General features: G+C 51.8%; 1 protein-coding gene across 1 annotated transcript; it reads right to left on the reverse strand.

Annotated features, from left to right (window-relative positions):
- Nucleotides 1-323: 323 nt before the first annotated feature.
- Nucleotides 324-5,731, reverse strand: PLK2 (polo like kinase 2). Its single transcript, XM_037038494.1, has 14 exons — nucleotides 5,454-5,731; nucleotides 5,005-5,112; nucleotides 4,785-4,901; nucleotides 4,516-4,645; nucleotides 4,180-4,267; nucleotides 3,642-3,737; nucleotides 3,335-3,533; nucleotides 3,100-3,247; nucleotides 2,668-2,765; nucleotides 2,241-2,376; nucleotides 1,767-2,007; nucleotides 1,537-1,666; nucleotides 1,188-1,298; nucleotides 324-1,064 (listed from the first exon to the last, which is right to left on the reverse strand). Exons 1-14 carry the CDS (start codon nucleotides 5,697-5,699, stop codon nucleotides 873-875), a joined length of 2,040 nt encoding a protein of 679 aa, XP_036894389.1. The 5' UTR covers nucleotides 5,700-5,731; the 3' UTR covers nucleotides 324-872.
- Between the last annotated feature and the right edge of the window lie 14,185 nt (nucleotides 5,732-19,916).

Below are 19,916 nucleotides of genomic sequence, written 5' to 3' on the forward strand. Positions count from 1 at the left end.
ACAGAGGCTGTTTACACAGGACGGCAGAGCCCTCAACCCCAAACTGAGTGTCTGGAGGAAATCCTCCAGAGAGGAGCTGGTTTGGATTTGCTAGGAGGCCTTTATCTAGCTTGTAATGAGAGCATACTTTCGTTACACTCTTGTCAAGAGAGCTCTACCCCGACTTCCTAGAAACCGTCACAAGAAAAAGTGAAGATGGAACTTTCTGGTGTGCGTCTGCACTCTGTGCCCAGACTGCCGAGAGTCCTGGGTCGGACGGCTGTGCCCGGCCAGGCATGGTGACGGAGACAGAGGCCCGATGAACAAAGTGTTCCACTTTTCCATATGCTTTATTGCCAGCAGTTTAAAATGGCCAACATTAAAAAAACTGATAATAAATACTGCTCTTTGGGCTGTAATAAATAAAAAGTTTATTAACAAGGAATGCACTTTTCCAGCCACGAGTGTCTTCAAAAATTAACAAAAAACAAAAACAAACAAAAAACACCTATATATGGCCATAGTTCACAGTTAAGCAGCCACAAGCTGCTCCGATGACAGCCTCTAAGCAACTCGGGAGTGTCCTCCCTGTCCCTCCCCTCGGGAAGTACGTTCACAGTTCCAAGTCCTCTGTCTGAAATGCTCTCAACGGAGAGAAGTGAAGAGTCAATGCACCTTTCTGTGAAATTGTCGGAAAACCTTTTCAAAACAGGTCTGTCAAGGAAAACTGCGCTCTGGTTCTCCCGGACTGTCCAGGTCAGGACGGCACGCCTCCGCCGGTCCAGCGGGCCAGAGGGCCTGTCTTCGTACCGCCGCCATCTCCCACGGGCTGCAGTCGCCATCCTGCACCCCTGCGGCCCGTGCCTGGAAGGGGGTCCCGCGGGGCCCAGGGCTCAGTTGCACCTCTGCAGGAGCATGTTCAGGGCGTATTCCATCCGGTGCCTCAGCTCCAGCGAGCAGCCCGCCATCAGCAGGGCCGTCAGGCGGAACGTGGCGGAGAGCCTGTCCTCATTGATGTACGTGAGGAGGTACTCTTCGCTCTGGCTGCAGATGATTATTTTCGTGTGGTCGTGGTAGAAATTCACCTTTAAAAACACGAGGATGTTAGATCTACGCGTTAGGGTTAGGGAGACTGAGTCCGCGACTACCCTGACCCGGTAAAAGTAACTGTCAGGCCCCCCAGGCCCTTCAGGGAGGGCCACAGTCACCTGGAAGGTGCCGTCATTGAAGAGCATCATTAAGGCCTTATCGGACTTCAGCCACTGCAGCAGGTAGAGCCCAGGTCTTCGAACGTCGGTAACACCAGGCAGGTCTCCTCCCTGCAGCAGACAGGGCGGGTCAGTGCCTGTGCAGCTGCGCACCATGCTCCCAACCCTCCCCAGGCCGAGGCCGCTCCCGCTGGGGCCAGCGGCAGTACCAGCAGGGACGGAGGCCGCTGGCCCCGCCTCCCGGAAGTTCCGACTCAGCAGAGGGGGTGGGCCCTGGAGTGGGCTCTCCGAGGTGCTCCCCAGCTGAGTCTGCACCCCAGGACCGCTGCTGCGAGGCCAAAGGACTTACGTCCATGAGGTTCTCCTCCATGTAGTGAGAGAAGTACTTCAGCACCGTCACCTGGCTGATGAACTGCTCAGGGGCCTCCGTCGCTGGGAACACCGAGCACTGGCCGAGCTCCGCATAGTAGTGCACGGTTCTGGACACAGGCGGAGAGGGAGAGGGGGACAGCAGCCGTCAGTCTCCGCTCTCGGGCGAGACTGAGGCGCCCGCCGACCTCGCTGCCTGGAGACACTCACTTTTTGTCTGGGAGGAGGCTCATGTGAGCCCCGTTGTTGAAGAGGACGCCCACGGTGTGGTCCGAGAGCTGGTACCCGAAGCCATACTTGTTGGAGTAATCGACCCACTTGGTGACCCACTGAAAGGAAGTGCTCAGCTGCTCTTTGGGGATGCAGTCAGCTTCCGGCATGTTCTCCAGACACCCTCGAAGGACTCTTGCCACTGTGTCCGCAACACTCCCCATGGTACTGTCCTCGAGGCCTGAACGTCGGAGAAAGTTACGGAATAAGTAACAAAAAACACAGGCTTTGTTAAGTTTCCTTCCACTAATTCTAAACACATGGAACTCCAAATTCTTCCTGGTCTCATCCAATCGTTGGAATTCTGTTGTTCTGTGTGAAACGCATCACACGAACACAGAGGCACTTCAGTGACGTCGCATGGAGCACTGCACTAGCGGTTTCATCCCTGCACGCGGGCGGACAAGCACTTACACTCGCTGCTGCTGCTGCAGCTGCCGAGTGTCCCTCTGACGATCATCCGAATGGTGTCCCCCACCTGCTGCCTGCTTTCCACTGTGGTGGTGCCGGTGCCGGGGGCAGCCACCGTCGTAGGCGAGGGCTGTAGCTCCTAGGGAAGAGAAGGGTCAGGCCATGAGCCACAAGTCCCACCCTTATGCCGCTCGAGGAGTGGTCGGGGTTGGACGGTGGAAACTGTTGAGAAGGCCCACCCAGAGCAGTGGCCACTAGCCAGGCACAAGCCATTGCCAGTCCGCTGCCTGCTCAACCCTCCCTTCTCAAAGGGCTGGGGGAAGACGAGGTACATGCAACAGGCCTGAGAGCTGACAATCACAGAGCAAATGACAGCATGGACTGAAAGCGACATAAGGTGGTGATGTCTGTCTGTCCTTTCCCAGCATACCTCGTCTGGCCTCTGTTTGCTGGGTTGCTGCGTGATGGAAGTCTTTTTCAAGTCATGCCTGAGCTTGTAAATGTCTTCATCTTCTTTAGATACTCTATCTGCAAGTCAAGGAGGAGAATTACGAGTGTGATCCTACCCTGACAGGGCAGGGACAGGGCCCCTCATGTTTCCCCCTTTCGCATTAATAACTAGTTATGAGCATCCAAGGCAAAACCAGCATTTTTATCATTGCCATTGGCTGCAATTATGCAAAAAGCACACTGTAGCATGTATGACACATGCGTCACAGTATGGACTTACTATGCTATAAAAAGCTCAATAGTATACAAAGATACTGGCTAAATTATGCTCATGAAAAAAGCCTCTTTTAACTAACTTACCAAAGTGAAATATAATGTTGGATACAGAACAGTGACAGGACTTAAAACTTACTGTGTGTGTCAATATATCTTGCTTTGTCTTTTTTGCCACCAAAAAGAGCAGCCGCCGCTTTCTTAAAGAAATTCTTCGCAGGACTTGACAAATGGAAGTCCGGGACTGTGTGGCAGCAGCTGGAGGAGAGCTTGTCTGGAGTGAAGCCCTGCAGAGCAGAGAAAAGACATCCCGTGACCTGCTGGGCAACTGGGATCCAGGGCGTGAGGTCCGAAGAACCGAGAAACACACCCACCTGCAAAAAGAATTCATGTCGCATGATGTCATCCAAGCTCGGACGATCCTGTGGGTTTTTGGACAGCATGCTAGCTATCAAGTGCTTGGCAGGTGCCAGCAGTGACGATGGCATGGTATACCTTGCTTCTCTGATACACCTGTATGTTTCCTTCAGATTTGTAGTTTCGAATGGGGGTCTTCCTAGTAACATTGTATACCTAAGAGGAAGAAAACACTTCTTTAGGAATGATCTTGAAGCAGCTCTTTCCCAAAGTTAAAATCTAAACCCCAATTTACGTTTTCATCATTTGGGTGCATCTACTTACATCACACAGCCTAAAGCCCAGATGTCTGATTCACAGCCATGTCCTTGCTTGTTGAGGACTTCAGGGGAGAGATAATTTGGGGTACCACATATTGTTCTGCAAAGACAAAAGATGAAACCTCAATAGGAGCTATGTGGCACCCAGTTCCCTGGACAAAACCATGAAGCACTGTGTTGCATTTCTATCAGGAAGCATCTGACTTTTGCTTTTGGCATTCGAGCAACTGACACTTGACAAAGTGGTTTTGGTGACTTTTTTTGGACGTATGTATTTTTCTCAGCCCACATGACAGTGTTTTTAGCCAACAAAGACCAGGCATTTTATCCTTATCAGACCATCATAAAGTAGACTTCTTTCATAATCCACTTAGAGGCATGAGGCACCCTGGCCTGCCCCTCGAGTGAGCACCTAGTGCTTCCTCCAGCTAACGCTGCTGCAGTGTGCAGACTGTGTGTCCATGAGCCTCCACTGAAACACCAGGTGGAAACAAGAAGGGTGCGTGTGGGCTGCACAGAGGGGACGTCCTCCTGGCTCTCACCTCCTCCTGTGTTCCAAGGGCTCCAGCCTGGCTGCCAAACCGAAGTCCCCAACTTTCAGTTCCATAGCTTCGTTAATAAAAAAGTTCCCTGGACGATAAACAAAACAGACTTGAATCCCTGGGAGAGCCACTCCCGGCCAGTGCACACCAGGTCAGCTCCGGAGGCCAGCAGCCAGCTGTGGACTAGTACAGCCCCACTCAAAGGGGAGACTGCACAGGCTACCCACCCCCGCCCGACCCCACCAATGGAGAACAGGGAAGTGTAAACAGTGTGAGGGAGAAGGAAAGAACACCGGTCCCCAAGACCCAAGTCCGTGTGTGGAGTCAAGCACTCACCTAGCTTGAGATCTCTGTGCAAGATTTCTCGCTCGTGGAGGTACTTGAGTCCAGACACAATCTGCCTGAGGTAGTATCGGACTTCGGGCTCCGTCAACACCTTCCTGGCTTTTAAGATGTGAGCCATGGACTAAGAAGAAGAGGAGAGAAGATGTAAGCCGCAGCTGTCAGAACAGAAAGTCACTGCTGGGCAGGACCCCCCCCACCAATCCACAGGGCAAACCCCAGGAAGAACAGCTGGGCTGCATGCAGGTCCGGGTGCAGCCTACCCTCCGGCTGCAGTATTCCAGCAGAATGTAGATGTTCTCTTTGTCCTCAAAGTAGTGGTAAAACTGAACGACGTGCTTGTGGTGCAGAAGTCTGTGCAGCTCTATCTCCTTGTCGATCTGGGAGGAAAGGCGAACAAGGCTCAGCACTGAGGCAGCAAGGAGCTGCGTGCGCACCAGGGAGCCCAGCCCAGAGCACCACCGCGCCCAGCACCATACTCACCTTCTCCCGCTGGTGAGGCTTGGCCACCCTGCTGTGAGGGATGATCTTTGCAGCGTAGACTTTGTTGTTTGTCAGATCCGTCATCTCGTAACATTTGGCAAAGCCGCCCTACAAGGAAACAAAGCCGAGACGGAACTGAGTAGGCAGAGGCATGGACAGCTAATATGCTCTAATTTTTTTTTTTAACAAGAAAGGAAAGCAAAAGAGATTGGGGCGGGAGGGAAAAAAGGGGCCGGGGAGGCAGTCTGATTCCAAAGCCCCTTCCAAACGGGAAAGCACCCCGGGGTGCCGTCCGAACAGGCCCCGGTCCCTTTACTCCGAGCACCAGGACGGCCCTGGGTCGGGAGGTGAGACGTGGGATCTGACCAGACCGGCCCGGGCGGGGAAGGAGGGTAGAGCCGCCGCGGGGACCGAGCCCGGACCCGACGCGCTCGGGGCGGCGCCCTCACCTTGCCCAGCACCCGGCCCCGGCAGTAGCGCCTCCCCGTCGTGGGGTCCACAACGACCCGCGACACTTCGGCGCCCGCGTGGTGGCGGTGCTGCGGGGCCGCCGGTGACTCCTGTGTCCGGGGCGGCGGCTCTTCGGGGGGTGGCGGCCGCCTGCGCTTCGCGTCCCCGCCGCCAGCCTTGCCGGGAGGATCGCTTGCCTTGGCGCCGGCGGCGGGCTGGTAGGTGATGGTGCGCAGGAGCTCCATGGCAGCGCCCTCCCGCCCGCACGTTCGCCAGCCACCGAATCCACCGAACTGAGTGCGAGCGCGCAGCGTGTTAAATACTGCCTGTGGGGGCGGGGCTTAGCGCCACACGTCACGACGGCGCCCCGCCCCCCGTCCGCACGGGGTGGAGAGAGCTGGAACTGCCGGGCCGCGACGGGGCAACAGAGGTTCCGCTTCCCCGAGAGAGCTGACCCGTCCCCTGAAAGGCCGAAAACTGGGGTTTGAAGCACAGCCCGGAGGCCCAACCGCCCCCGCGTGCCCCGTCCCGCAGCCTGACAGCCCGTTACCAGGGTGACGCGCCGCGAGCGCCTCGCACAGCCCCACTCGGCCTCCACCCGTTACCCTGGAGCTGGAGCGCGGGGCCCGGGCGCCCCCTCGCGGAGCGTCAGGGCAGTACAGGGAAGGGGGCGATACGACCTGGGGCGGCGGGCGACAGTGAGTGGTGCTGGGGCCCCCAGTGCGGGTTCGCGGTGGGGGTCACCGTAGCTGGTTCCTCCGAAGGGGCCGTGCACGACGGTGGTGCGGGAGCACCACCCGTGCTTCAACGACACATGACCTCCCCGGAGGCCGCGGTACGCGACGCCACTTGCAGTCAGAGTCTGGGTGAACCCCGCAGCCTTCGGGGCAGGGCATCAGTGCTCGCACTAGACAAACGGGCCTCTGGTCTGACCCTTTAAGGAGCTCTGCCCTTCATGTGTTTCAGACCGCCCAGGTGAGGCCGCTGTCAGCACACGGGTCCTTCCTTGACGCCGAACAAGTGGCCAGCTGGGCGGTACTGTCAGTGCCGGACTGATGACCCTGGAGGGACTTGGAAACAGGCAGCCCACTGTCAGGGTCAGGTCCATGTGCAGCTGAGGGGACTGTTGTCAAAGACGGTGTGTCCCAGGGCTCTGACACTGCGCGGAAGGCGGGGCTCCAGGGCCCCCCCGGAGGGAACAGCCCGAGGCAAGGGCCTGGCCCAGGCTGGGTTCCGGGCGGGGCGGGCAGAGCTCGGCGCAAACTGAAATCCCAGGGCCCTGACCTGCACGCCTCGCCCCGGAGACCTTGGCTCTCTACCCTGTACTGGGCTCACAGGTTTGGAAACCACTACCTTCATCCCCAAATCTAGTTTTACACCATGACTGTGTTTTATTGGTTGGTAGTGAATTTTTTATACATAATTGGTTATGGTCTTCTAAGGTAGAAGGAATGAAGAACAGGTTGGCATCATATTTTTTGTTATTCAGTTCTCTGATGATCACATACTATTGTATATATTTCTACCGAATGTCCTTAAGAATTTGATGGGCTGTTGAACACTTTATATGAAACTAAGGTCCATCCGCCAGAGCATTTGGTCGGATGGTCATTTGGTCATTTAATAAAATGTTAATACTGTGTATGTCGTATGGGCTCTTTTGTTGGACTGTAAAAATTTGATTTTTTGGTTGGTGCTGCCATCGTGTGGACAGAACCCAAATGGGCGTTCATTGACGAAGGAAGGAAATGGTCCTTCCAATAGAGATAAATCTTTGATTACAGAATATTCCTCTTTAGTTTTATAGGTTTAATGCAAATGCAATTAACATCCCAATAGGGTTTTTTAGTGAAACTTGACAAGCTGACTTGTAAACTTTACGTGAAAGTGTAAGTGTAATTACAGGGGCATCACTTCTTATAGCTGTTATCACCACTTTCCATGAAGCTGTAGCTGGTCAAAGAGTTTGATCCTCTGGCCAGGACAGACTGACTGACCCATGGACTAAAACAGGGAGCCTCCCAGTAGGACCACGTGCGTGGAATGTCAAGTGACAGAGGCACCACGGGTCAGAGAGGAGAGGAGGGGCTGACTATTCACTAAGTGGACTGGAAACATGGTTTTCCATATTAAAAGGTGAAATTCATGCCCTGGCCAGGTGGCTCAGCTACTTGAAGTGTCATCCCATAAACCAAAAGGTCATGGGATCTGGAGGGTATGTGCCCTCCAGTCAGGGCACATAACTAGGATGCGGGCTCAGTTCCTGGTCAGGGTGCCGTATGGGAGGTGACTAGTGGGGGTTTCTTTCTCTCTCTCTCTGAAATTGACAAAAACATGTCCTCAGGTGAGGATTAAACAAGTGAAATCCATGTATTACTTTTCTAGGCTGCCATTACAAAATGCTGCAGACCAGGTGCTTTAAACAACAGAAGCGTACTTTCTCACAGTTCTGCAGCTCAAGTCCAGGACAGAGGGGCCAGCAGGCTCGGCTTCTCCTGAGACATCCCTCCTTGGCTGGCAGAGAGCCTCCTCGGTGCCTGTGGTCTCATGGCCTCTCCTCTAAGTGCTCCAACTCTCCTGTTACGGGGACCGCCCTGAGATTGGAGTAGGACCCACTCACATGGCCTCATTTAACTGCCGTTTCCTCCTTAAAGGCCCTGTGTCCAAAGACAGCCCCATCCTGGGGTGCTAGTAGTATGGGCTGCAGCGCATGGACTGCAAGGGGACCCTGTTCAGCCCACTGCATGCACAGCACCTGCAGACCCTTCTCCAGCTGGAGCAAGGACTTAAGGTCAAGGACAGCCAGGGGCAAGCTCAGGCCTGTTCTCGGAGGGAAAGAAGAGAACGTTGGAAACCAACCTTCTGAGCAGAGAGCAGAGAGAAATGTTTTTGACTGAGATATAATTGACATGTGACGGTGCATTGGTTTTTACTGTACAACATGATGACTTGACCTTTGTATGTACCGTGAAATGGTTAACACAGTAAGTTCACATCACCACATACCGTTCTCAACTTCTTACAATGAGAACCTGCCAGATCTGCCCTCTTAGCCACTTGCAGACATGCAGTGTGGTATTGGTAAGTACAGTCTCCGTGCTGCACATCCCATTTCAGGACGAGTTAACCTTGCGACAAGGCGTTAACTAGTTAACCTTTGACCACCTTCACTCCACCCCTGGCAGCTGCCAATCTTCTCTAGACCCCCTACAAGTGTGAACATGCACCATGTATTTGTCTCTGACTCGTGTCACTGAGCACACAGCCCTCAGAGTCCATCTCCAATGGCAGGACTTCCTCCTTTTTGAATACTGAGCAATGCTCCCTTGGATACGTGGGCCCAGTCTCTTCATTTATTGATCCACGTAGGCGGCCTCCGTCCCTTGGCTATTCGTGCTGCTGTGAACACAGGAATGCAGAAATCTCTTTGAGATTCTGATGTTGTTTCCTGGATTGCTGGGTAATAAGGCAGTTCTACTTTTAATTTGGGGAGGAAACCCCACACTGCTTTCCACGGTGGCTGCACCAAGTTACAATCCCACAGGCAGTGCACAGGGTTCCCTTTTCTCCACATCCTCACCAGCTCTTGTTGTTTCCTGCCCTTTTGATGGCAGCCATTCTGATGGTTATGAGGTGATATTTTGTGGTTTTGATTTGCATTTCCCTGATGACTGGAGATGCTGAGCATCTTTCCACGTACCTCTCAGCCATCTGTGTGTCTTCTCAGAAAATGTCTATTGAGTCCTCTGCCTATTTTTAAGTCAATTTGTTTTTCTTTTTGATATTAAGTTGTATGACTTCTTCGTATATTTTGGATACCTAGCCTTTATCAGATATACAATTTGAAAATATGTCCTCCCATTCTGTAGGTTGTTGTTTCATTCTCTTAATTATTTCCATTTCTGAGCAGAAGCTTTCTAATTTAATGTAGTCCCACGTATTTACTTTGCTTTTGTTGCCAAGTCCAAAAACCTCGCTGCTAGGACCAACATCAAGACTAACAGCTCACCCCTTGTGTCTTCTGCTATTAGCTTTGTGGTGTCAGATATTTTATTCAAGTCCCTAATCTATTTTGAGTCGATTTTTGCAAGTGGCAGGAAGAGAGTGTCCAGTTTCATTCTCTTCCATGTGGCTGTCTCGTCATCCCAACACCGGTTAGTGAAAAGACTGTCCCTTACACGTATATCCAACAACATGCTATGGGGAAACAGTGGTCCCTTCCATAGAGGGAAAGATTTCTCAGCACGCAAAAAGCATTACCTGTATAACAAAAGATTGACAAAAGTGTCTAAATGAAAGTTAAGAAATTTGATATATCCAAAGGCACCTTAAAGTAAAAGGTTATAAATTGATAGAGATATCTGCATGCGTATAACCAACAAAGAATTAGTATTGGGTTGGCCAAAAAATCCATTACGTTTTTTTCCGTAAAGTAAAAGTCACATGTTTCATTTTCATCAATAACTTTATTGACTTGGATGTTTTGAGTATGTTGGCTCTCTCCCACTATTGGCTTCTAGTGGGGAGTGGCCAGGGGTGCTTCAATGCATCTTCCAATGCATAAGACAGTCCCACAGCAAAGAACTACTTGGCCAAAATGTCAACAGTACCAAGAAACTTCGCAAACCACTTTTGAAACTTCAGTCACAGCAGCTTCTTCACACACTGCACAAACCTTTTTTCTTTGCATTTTTTACCTTTCTTGAAATAATAGAGCATAACATGCCAAGAAGTTTTCGTATTTTCTTCCATCTTCAATATTAAAATGTCTACACAAAAATTCACCAATTTTGACCAGTTTTTTTTAATGCTCGCTGATATGACCACTGTGACAATGCAATCTATCAACATTGTTTCCAATGAAGTTAATGACAACTCAGGGCTACTAGAGCCATCATACAGAAAGAAACCAAATGAACTTTTGGCTAACCCAATACAATTATTCTGGGAGGGTGAAATCCTGATGCCCCCTTGCAGCTCGGCCAGAGAAATGCACACATGCCCCTGTGGGCGCTAGCACACACATTGTCATGACAATGCTTTAGTCCGAGTAGAAAACCAAACTCAAGCCTTGGACAGGAGAGTGTGGTAGGTACCCGTAGGGGATATTACGTGAGAATGAACTGCAGATATCCACACCAGGGCGAATCGATCTTAATGTTCAGTTTTTAAAATGGCAAATTAAAAATCACTCTTTTATAAAACTCAAGAACTAAATCTAATCATTATGTTCTTACATGCTTATATATTGATTTAAAATGCTATTTGAAAAAACATGGAAAGGTTAAACACTTGGACGCATGAAGCAGGAATGTGGGAGAGGCAAGGCGTTCAGGTTTGTGTAAGTCACCGACAGTGACCGAGTTTTGGTGGGACGGAAGGAGCACGCGTGTAGAAAGAGGTGACAGCGACCTCAGGAGCCAAGGATGGCAGCTAGTCCCCCTGGGAACTCCTTAAGTTCCGGGGAGACACAGACACTGTGAGGGTCACAGTGACGGGGGAAGCAGGACAGTGAGACCCGCTCGACAGAAGCGCTTGTGGCCAGGACGCTGCAGGCTTGGCCGGGCACATCCACCCCAAGCCAGAGTCTGCTGGGCTTTGGAGGCTTCGGTCTGGGCGGTGAAAGCTCAGACTTCCTTTTAGGGTCATCACAATATATTTAATGCTTGGGCATTTAAATTTAATGTCTAACTTTCCAACGTGATTTAGCGAATATAAAGTAAAAGGTTAATTTTAGGCCCTGACGAGTTTGGTGTAGTGGGTTGGGCATCGACCCACAAAGCGAAAGGTTGCCAGTTCGATTCCCGGTCAGGACACAGGCCTGGGTCGCAGGTTCTGTCCACTCCGGTGCCAGAGACAGGCAACTGATCAGTTTCTGTCTCACATCCCTGTTTCGCTCCCTCTTTCTCCCTCCCTTCCCCTCTCTCTAAAAATAAGTAAATAAATAAAAATATTTTAAAAGGTTAATTTTAGTATTTAAATTTAAAAAGTGTATCACCTATCCTTTATGTTATGTTCATTTTGACATAGTAGCATTTGTAAATGAATGAAACTCAGTGGCAAAGCCTGCCAGTGATCTTCGATGAAGTTTACATTAGACATTCATCAAAGTATTGGACTCCCCGCTCCGACCGTTCGTCTGCCTCCCCACCCACCGTTCATTCGGCTGGGTCCTGGACGTGGTGATAACAATACTCGAGAGTGTGAGGACCGAAAAATCACTGCCCCCCCATCTTCTAAGTTCTGATAGCTGGGCTAATAATAAAATTAAAGAGGCAGATTAACAGGAGCGAATGCCCGAAGTTTGTTTTAGGAACTCACGTTGAGGCATGAAAAGCGCGGGGCCGGAAGAAGCGCTGGGCAGCGGGGCTCCCTCTGTGGTTTCAGACGTCAACCGGCAGAGAGAAACCCCTCGGACCACTGGACCGTTCCCTGCCCGCTCGGCGGAGAGACGGAAGCCGATGCTGGGTGAGCGAGTGTCTGCTGCCGTGGAGGACAGGACGACGGACCCGGAGGCCGCCTTGCCCACCGCCCGCCTGCTCAGGTCCAACGGGTCACCGAGCCCCCCTCCTCCCTTCCTGGAGCACAGCCTCTGCCGCGGTTCCTTTCAGGCACTTAGGGGGAGTTCAAAGGCTCTCTCCTGAGGATTTCGTTCCTTAATAACTGGATTAAAATGTATTTTCCAACAGGCAGATTTGGGGGTGGCATCTGCTTCCCTTCAAGAGCACCCCTCCCCCATTGCACAAACCGCAACCACTGTCTGTGCCATGGACTTGCCTCGCCCTCCACTGGTGGGAGCTGATCAAGCCCGTCTGGGCCGTCAAGTTCAAGGTGTGGAGTCCTTGGGTGTGACGTCAGCCTGAGAAGTCATCTCATTTTGGACACTACATTAAAGAGCACATTTTCCCCCAAATACAATTTATTTAAAGTTTTATAAATAAAAACAAATTGTTAAGACAATCTAACACAAAACTGAGCAAAGGTGTTTTAGCTTTTCCTCATTCTTGGAAAGAAAGCCCTTTGCAAATCTTAATATGCAAAACCTGTCTTACTGACATCTTAAAGCACTTTTCTAGAGAACATTGTTCCTTCCTCACCTCTGAACTCTTGCAGTCTGGGTGTCCTCCATGCACGCGCCTCTGAATGTGCTGCTCGGTGAAGACCACGTCGTAGAACGTGCGTTACAGAGCAGCTCCCGCTGCTGCGTGCGCCCCTCCTCGTGCGTGGGGCCACTGCATCTAGACTCGGCCCGGAGGTCGGTGCGAACTTCACCGTGAGACCCCATTCACCGGGGATTTTACATGTGGACCAGCATCAACCTGGAGCCCCTTACAAACAGGTTCTCGAGCACGAAGAACCCTCTTCTGTCGTTCTATTTTAATACTAGAATGAGGTCCAGTTTTACTACCTTAAAAACTATTTGGAAAAAACTGGTCCCTTATTGTTTATTGATGTTGAAATCTATTGCCTGGGAAATCTCTGAGCAATGCAAGTGGGAGGTCAAAAACGAGGAGGAAAAAGTGACCAGACCCGCTTTCGCTCCCCACCAGAGCGTGTCAGCGCTTCCGTGTGACACGCAGGACAGTCCCTAGAGGAGCTCCCGAGAGCTCTCGTGTCGAGGGGAAAACAGCTTTTCTTTCGCTGTGCATCTGTGCACGGGGAACTCAACTTGCTGTGGCGACCACGTCGTGATGCGTGTAAGTCGCATCTTCCCTCTGTGCATCTTGCACACCCACAGCACTCTGTCCATTTCATTTCATCAAAACTGGAAACATGTTTCCTTGTCAGCTGGCTTCGTTTTGTTACCTTGAACTGCAGGAAGACTAAATAAACACATTCCTTTTCATTACTAGTTTTCAGACTGAGAATTTCGTGGAAGAGCCACTTCCAGTGTGGATAAGGAAGTGTTTGTTTGCATGTTTAGTCTTTTCTTAATATCATTGAGTTTCATTCATTTTTATGTTTCAAGTATATTAACCAAATATATTTACTTTTTTAAAAATAGAATTCAGGCCCATTCAGACATCATAGGTAGGTGATGTATTTATAAATCAGGAGTATAAACTGATGTCTGTCCATTCAAATTTAGCTTGCAGGATTTTTTTCTAGTTTTTAGTCATCTCAAAGTGATATTTTTATTTTCTAATACTAGTGACATAATCATTTATTTGCAGGGAGACAGTACCGACAGCATGTGTGGGGGACACACTCAGACTGGGATGGTCGGAGCTTCCCTCAGGCGGGGCCGGGAAGGGGAAGGCTGGCTGACCGGTGAGGCGGGCATGGGACGGTGGGGAGGAATGGCATGGCGTTGGAGGGAGGGGCCTTGCTGCCCCCATGCAGGCGAGACAAACACTGGGGGCTGAGCATCTAGTGAGCAGCAGGAGGCTGGAGGCGAGGACCGTGAGGGCAAGACCCCCTCAGGACGGGCCTCACGCCCCACGGACAGCCCGGAGTTCTGCTCTAACAGTAGGGAGCCACGGAAGGACCTTAAGGAGAGGGCTGGTGCTGCCTGACTTGTACCTGCAAGTCTCTCTGTCAGCTTCAGGGATGTGGCATAGCAGGAGGACGAGTAAGGTGTTCAGACAAGAGATGGTCCGGTGTGGACACGTGACCTTGGAGCACTTTGCGTCTTGTGCTTCTTGCAACGCTATCGAGTTCCTGCTTAACGGCGAGGAAAAAGGAGGGGCTGGGTGGTGTACTGAAGACAATAACACAGAGTCATAGGGCGTTATCAGAGGTCACTTCGAGGAAAGACCGCAGTGGCCCACGCTGGCTTGCGGGGACTTTTAAAACTACTGACGTTCAAGTTATACCCTCAGAAAGTGTTATTTAAAATTTTGTGGCCAGGAACCCAAGCACAAACATTTGTAAAACTCCTCAGGAGACTCTCGTGAACGACTAGATTGGAGAACCGATGACCCATTAAAATCCATTTTGCAAAGAGAAAGTCGAGTGTCTTTGGGATTGAATGACCCCTGAAGCCACTTAAAGTCAGAGACAGCGTCCGACGCTGAAGACACAGAGGCCTTGTCCCCACACCCCAAGTTCACAAGGAAAGGAACCTCGACGCTGAGAGAGGTGTCTGCTGGGAGGGGGGAGAACATCGTGACCGTGGCCTGGTGCCCTGTGGGACGTCTGAAGAGAGGGCAGAGTCTGGGGGGAAACACAGGGGACTGGCTCAGGGAGACATGTAGCTGGAACCCGCCCAGGCCCACCTGAGGCCACGAACTGCACCCCCCACACTAATGCTCTCTGTCCGGCGAACGTTCACGAGTGTGCCCCGAAGGGTGTTTCCTCAGGGGCAGCAGGTGCCCCCCTTACCCAGACCCTTTAGACATTTCTGTCCCGCCCGGCATTTGTGTTTGTTCTGCTCTTTCCTCCCCGCTCTGCTCCTCCTCATGGGAGTAGAGGGAGGGCATAATCCCAAGTTGTGAAAAACAGAACCTAAAGGAGTTTCCGTTCTCTGTGTCCCCAAAAATCTCATTCAGTGCATAACAGGCCACTCGGGGTTGCAGAGCAAAGGGTTTCAAGCAGCCCTTTCCTCTGGTGAGGCCCCTGCCCCAGGCTCCAGGCCCACGGGTTTGAGATGGTCTCACTGTCTGTGCTAGTGATTCTCCTACGCGGCCTGCTAGCAGCCCCTCACATTGTGTGGCGTGCCACGCACCGCCCCCCGGACTGACTGCAGAAGCTGGAGGGTCCAGCAGCGATCGGTTCGGGGCCCGTTGTTAATCCTAGTCTGAAAGACTCTCCTCCCCAAGTGAACGGCAGACACGAAACCGCTGCGGAAGCAGTTCATCCGTTCTCTGACTTGTGGAACTGTGTTCAGCATCTAAGGTGTTCTGCTACAGGAACACTAAATTATGCCGCTGTCAGTTTTATTCCCGAAGAAGTAAAATGTCTCGTGTTGAATGATTCTCAATGTTCCAATGTCCACGTTTTCAATTCTAAAGACAGGAACAGGGGAAGGAGAGAGTGTGGTTCAACTGAAGTGGAAGCAAGCTTCCAGTTACATTACCTGAGCTGCATGACAAGTAGGGAAGACTTCCGACTTTCTTAAAAGGGAGCTTCGCTAAAGGGAAGTGTGCACTGAACACAAAGGCACTTCAAAACATCCTCCCTGACTGTGGTGACTGTCTGTACTTGGCAGGACCTGAAGGAACCTCAGGCCACCCCCAGGTCACTGCAGTCTGTGAGTGAAGAACGCGGGCCCAAGAAGCTGTGTCACTCGCCCAAGATGCCAGAGTTATTTCCTGCAGGTAAGATTGCTTTATACCCAGGGGTTTTTAGGTCGAACGGGATTTCTTAGCTCCACGTCTGTTGCAGAGTCGAGGCGAGCCAGTGAAAGGCCACAGTGAAGGCACAGGCCTGGCAGGAAGTCCCGTCTGGACAGCGATGAGACTGAAGATTTCATAAAGATGCCCTTCAGTCCTACCACCAGCCTCACCAACCTCCGGGCTCAAAAAGCTCTGGATAAAGTTCAAATTCGTCCAGGTCAAAGTCTACCTACATTTCAGCAAAGCAAAGAATTCCTACTCAAACTAGTAGGTCAGCATCCCAAAGAAGATGGTCATCTAAATGAATCAAAAGCATACATGTAATTATCTTAACTTTCTGCCACGTTTAAAGTAACTATCTTAGAATTCAGCTCTATTTTTTTTTTTTAGTTAAGATACAATGTACACAGAGTACACAGACCTCAAACAGGCAGCTCGAAGGATGGTTACGAGGAGATACATTTTGTGACCACAGTGCAGTGGCCCCATGTGCCGACCTCTGCCACCTGTGTTCTCAGAGAGGCTCCGCCTGCTTGGGGGAAAGGAATCACACAACAGGTACTTTTTGTGTGTAGGTCCTTCAAGCCCACATTATATTTGTGAGAGCATCGCGCGTTCGTGTGTGTCTGTAGCTTGGATTTTTCGCTGCTGTGGAGTGTCCCACTGTGTGGACGGGCCGAGCCGCCTTCCCCCCACTGTTGCTGGTGGCTCTTTGGGGCTGTCCTGGAGCTTTGGGATGTTAACACTGGTCAGTTATAGACAGAAACGGCCCTCATGCTAGGAGTGGATTCCTGGGTCTTCTTACTTTGTTCTCCTTTTAGTGTCCTTCTTTAGTGCCCTGCACTGCAGTCTAACTTCTCGGCTGTCACATGCACCCTGACGATCCCCCTCTCCGCAGGCCAGACAGGTGTTGCAGGGGGCAGACTTCACAGCCGAAGACGGGCCACCAGGAAGTCAGATCTTTCCCAGTTCACTCCCTGCAGCACCTCTGATGGGCTTTGCTCTTCCCTCTCCTTCCCCCTTCTGTCTGCGTTCCCCTAACTTCCTGCGGTCTACATTTGGACTTAATGCTGAGAGAGCAGCTCCTGAAGGGGACACCCAGGCCTCTCTTCCCACCCTTCCTCATCCTCATCCTCATCCTCGGGGAGGTGTGGTGGCTGCGCGCAGCAGTGCGGTGGGCGTGGCGTCGGGCCACTTCCTCAGCCAGACTTCACACCTCGGGGGAACTTCGCATCACTTCTCTGACGGCAGGTCTGTTTGTTTCTAACCTGGCCACCGACCAACATCAGCTGGGGGCTCGCAATGTTTGTTGTTATTTTAAAAGTGGTGCACATGAATGGAAAAGATCAAATAATAGAAAAGTGTGGAAAGTAAAAATCCCCCTCCCCCCCATCAGTACGTTCTTCCACTCAAAATTTCCTGGTTGTGCTTAATTCTAAAATAAAGATCCCTGGGCCCCACTTCAGACTTAATGAAGCAGAATGCCCAGGGTCCTAGGAATTTGCATTTCTTTAAAGATTTTATTTATTTTTAGAGAGGGGAAGGGACCGGAGAAAGAGAGGGAGAGGAACATCAACGTGTGGTTGCCTTTTGAGCGCCCCCTGCTGGGGACCTGGCCCATAACCCAGGCATGTGCCCTGACTAGGAATTGAACCAGCAACACTTTGGTTCACAATCCCGCACTCAATCCATTGAGCCAAACCAGCCAGGCTGTATTTTTTTAAACAATGACAACAAAAAGCTTCGTAAGTGGTTTTGATAGACTTTCAGGTTTGGGAATGAACCCCTTGACTAAATACCACCTGAGATCCCTTTTAGTAAAATCCATCTCCCACCCCCTCAAAATTATAGGGTTCAAGTTTGCCAGCTGCCGACAGGACCAGCCCTACCATCAGCCACAGTGACCGTGGCTTTTTGACCTCTTCTTGTTCGTGCCTTCTCTCCTGTCCTTCAGCTGCTCCGTTTCCTCACTTTAAAGTTTTCCTGACTCCTTGGCCCAATGACTCGTTCCAGTAAAGCCCTCGTTGCTTTTTGGTTCATCCTGCAAACCAATCGGCATTCATGAATTTGCTAGCTAGTAAACGTACCACCTTTCCCAGGTAACATACTGGCTTGTGCTAAAATGCCAGTTTCCATACTGCCCTCGACAACCAGCAAGGACTTCGGGGTGCTGTGGGGGACAACCTGGAAGAGGCTTCTGGTCAGGCAAGCTGTCAAGGAAAATCCACACACACAGATATGGGTCCGTGTTACTCAGTTCAAGTGTCTGGCACTTAATTGAGATAAACATATTAAGTGGCACAAGAGAAATTGCTAAGAATTTAAATCTCAATGAAATAAAGAGGTTGTTCATCAGTGAACAGGAGAGGAAGGTCATTTGGGTATAAAGTGCTCAGTCCAAACTTCCGCAGAACAGAAATCCCCTCCTGGCCCCCCTGTCCACCCCAGCCACCTGGAAAACAGGACACGAGCCCAGGCCCCAGGGCAGGGACTGAGAAGCCGGCAAAGCGAGACGACAGTAAGCACGTGGCTTTTCCAGGAGAACGCAGGGCTCTTGATGCCTGACCCACAGCGGTCATCATACAGCCACTCTGCTTTGAATATGCGCAGCACTTGTTCTACAGACTCAAAGAATCATTCCATTTCTTTAAAAAGAAATTTCTATCTAGAGGAAAGGGTAGGGCACTCTCTGTCCATTTGGAGTATCTGGAGAAAGTGTAAAGCGAAAAGGGTGAAGTAACGGCCCCAGTTCCCAAGGGGAGCCTGGGTAGGCACCGGCCGTCCTCTCGTGGGGCAGATGGGTCCTTCCACGCGAACGCTGCGCTGGTCTCTGAGTGCAGGCCACGTGGGGCGATGGAGGGACATCGGCCAGACCCACGCGCTCTGGGGTCTCCACCAGGTTGCCCCCTTCCCAGGTGTGCCGCCCATGTTTCTCAATGAGGGTCCCCTGGGTTGGGTCCCCGGCCCTCACTCCCACTGCGCCCCATGTTTTCCATCCTCCATCGTCTTTGCCCGGAGTGGGGCTGTGGACACAGAGCCCCCGCGGCAGGTGCCGCGTCGTCACCACTGCGCCCGGCCCCACGGTGTCCAGGGTGTCCAGCCAGGTCTGTACTGACGACACAGCCCTGAGCCTTCTCCTCACCCACCTTGTTTGTGCTCTGTCCTTGCAGAAGCACCGGTACGTACCAGCGGCGGGATGCCCATGACTTTCTCCTCCGGCTGCCTGTTTCGACGCTCCCCACGTCTGTGTTCTGCCGAGCTATCTCTGAGACACGCTGGTGAGTGAGGGTTTCGGGGCAGAAACGTGTCCTCCACCCTGGCGAAGCGGCCCAAGTGCCGTGGCTGCAGGTGCAGGAGGGGCGCGTTCACAGCAGTCCGGTCTCCTAGCCTGACCGTGGCGACAGCCCGCGGGCCTGTCTATCAGGTGGCCAGGATTTACAGAGTGACAATTCTCGGCAGGCTGGAGGGTTCAGGAGCGCTCAGCGAGTGTGGGCTGCTGTCAGTGAGCAGTCCAAGGGGAGTTTTCTTTCTAGTCTGGCCCTGCCTTGTCCTGTCGCCAAGGGCCAAAGGCCGATGACCGGAGACCGGGGACCACACGTGTCCTGCAGAGGGCTGAGCGCCCGTAGGCCACTCCCCCCGGGGTCAACACTCGGGTCGTGTTTCCCAGGTTCACCCGAGGAGAAACCCACCAGAAAAGCCCAGACAGTGCGACCCACAGTGTGCTCTGGGGGATCCTTATCATCGATTTCAGAGAATGTGGACGTTTTCTGAACCCCACTTGGGTCACTGGCTTGATGAGACCAGAGTCCCCAGGGCATCGGGAGGCAGCGTTGGCAACGAGAACTGCTCCAGCCTTCAGCCCCGCAAGTGTGTAAACATGCTAGTCGGGTGTGTGACTTCAATCAAAACCCTTCCTCTCCCAAAGGCTGAAGTGCCAGGGAAGTGACGTAGGTTGTCTCTAAAGGGAGGACTGCAAATGTGGCTCAGATAAAAAAACTCTCATGGGTCGTTTTCTGGTGGAGCGAGAATTACTTCTTGGTGGAGGTGAAGGGCTGGACTTGCCTCTTGAAACACTCAGGTCACTTGTCTCACTTCTGCTGCGTCTGATAACTTCCTCCAGAGCCAGGAAGTTTTGCAAGTGTGAAATAATCTGCGAGGAGGAGGAGGTGCGAAGGGAGAAATCCA

This window comes from Sturnira hondurensis, unplaced genomic scaffold (genome assembly GCF_014824575.4).
Source record: "Sturnira hondurensis isolate 20B ecotype Veracruz unplaced genomic scaffold, ASM1482457v3 Scaffold0024400, whole genome shotgun sequence".
In the NCBI taxonomy this organism is placed as follows: domain Eukaryota; kingdom Metazoa; phylum Chordata; class Mammalia; order Chiroptera; family Phyllostomidae; genus Sturnira; species Sturnira hondurensis.

Excerpts from the sequence above, each read along its gene's own strand:
- PLK2 (XM_037038494.1), bottom strand. The coding sequence starts at position 5,699 with ATGGAGCTCCTGCGCACCATCACCTACCAGCCCGCCGCCGGCGCCAAG. Across the intron at positions 5,113-5,453 it reads GGGGCCGGGTGCTGGGCAAG|GGCGGCTTTGCCAAATGTTA; the intron begins GTGAGGGCGCCG and ends GTTTCCTTGTAG. Across the intron at positions 1,667-1,766 it reads AGCCTCCTCCCAGACAAAAA|AACCGTGCACTACTATGCGG; the intron begins GTGAGTGTCTCC and ends GCCTGTGTCCAG.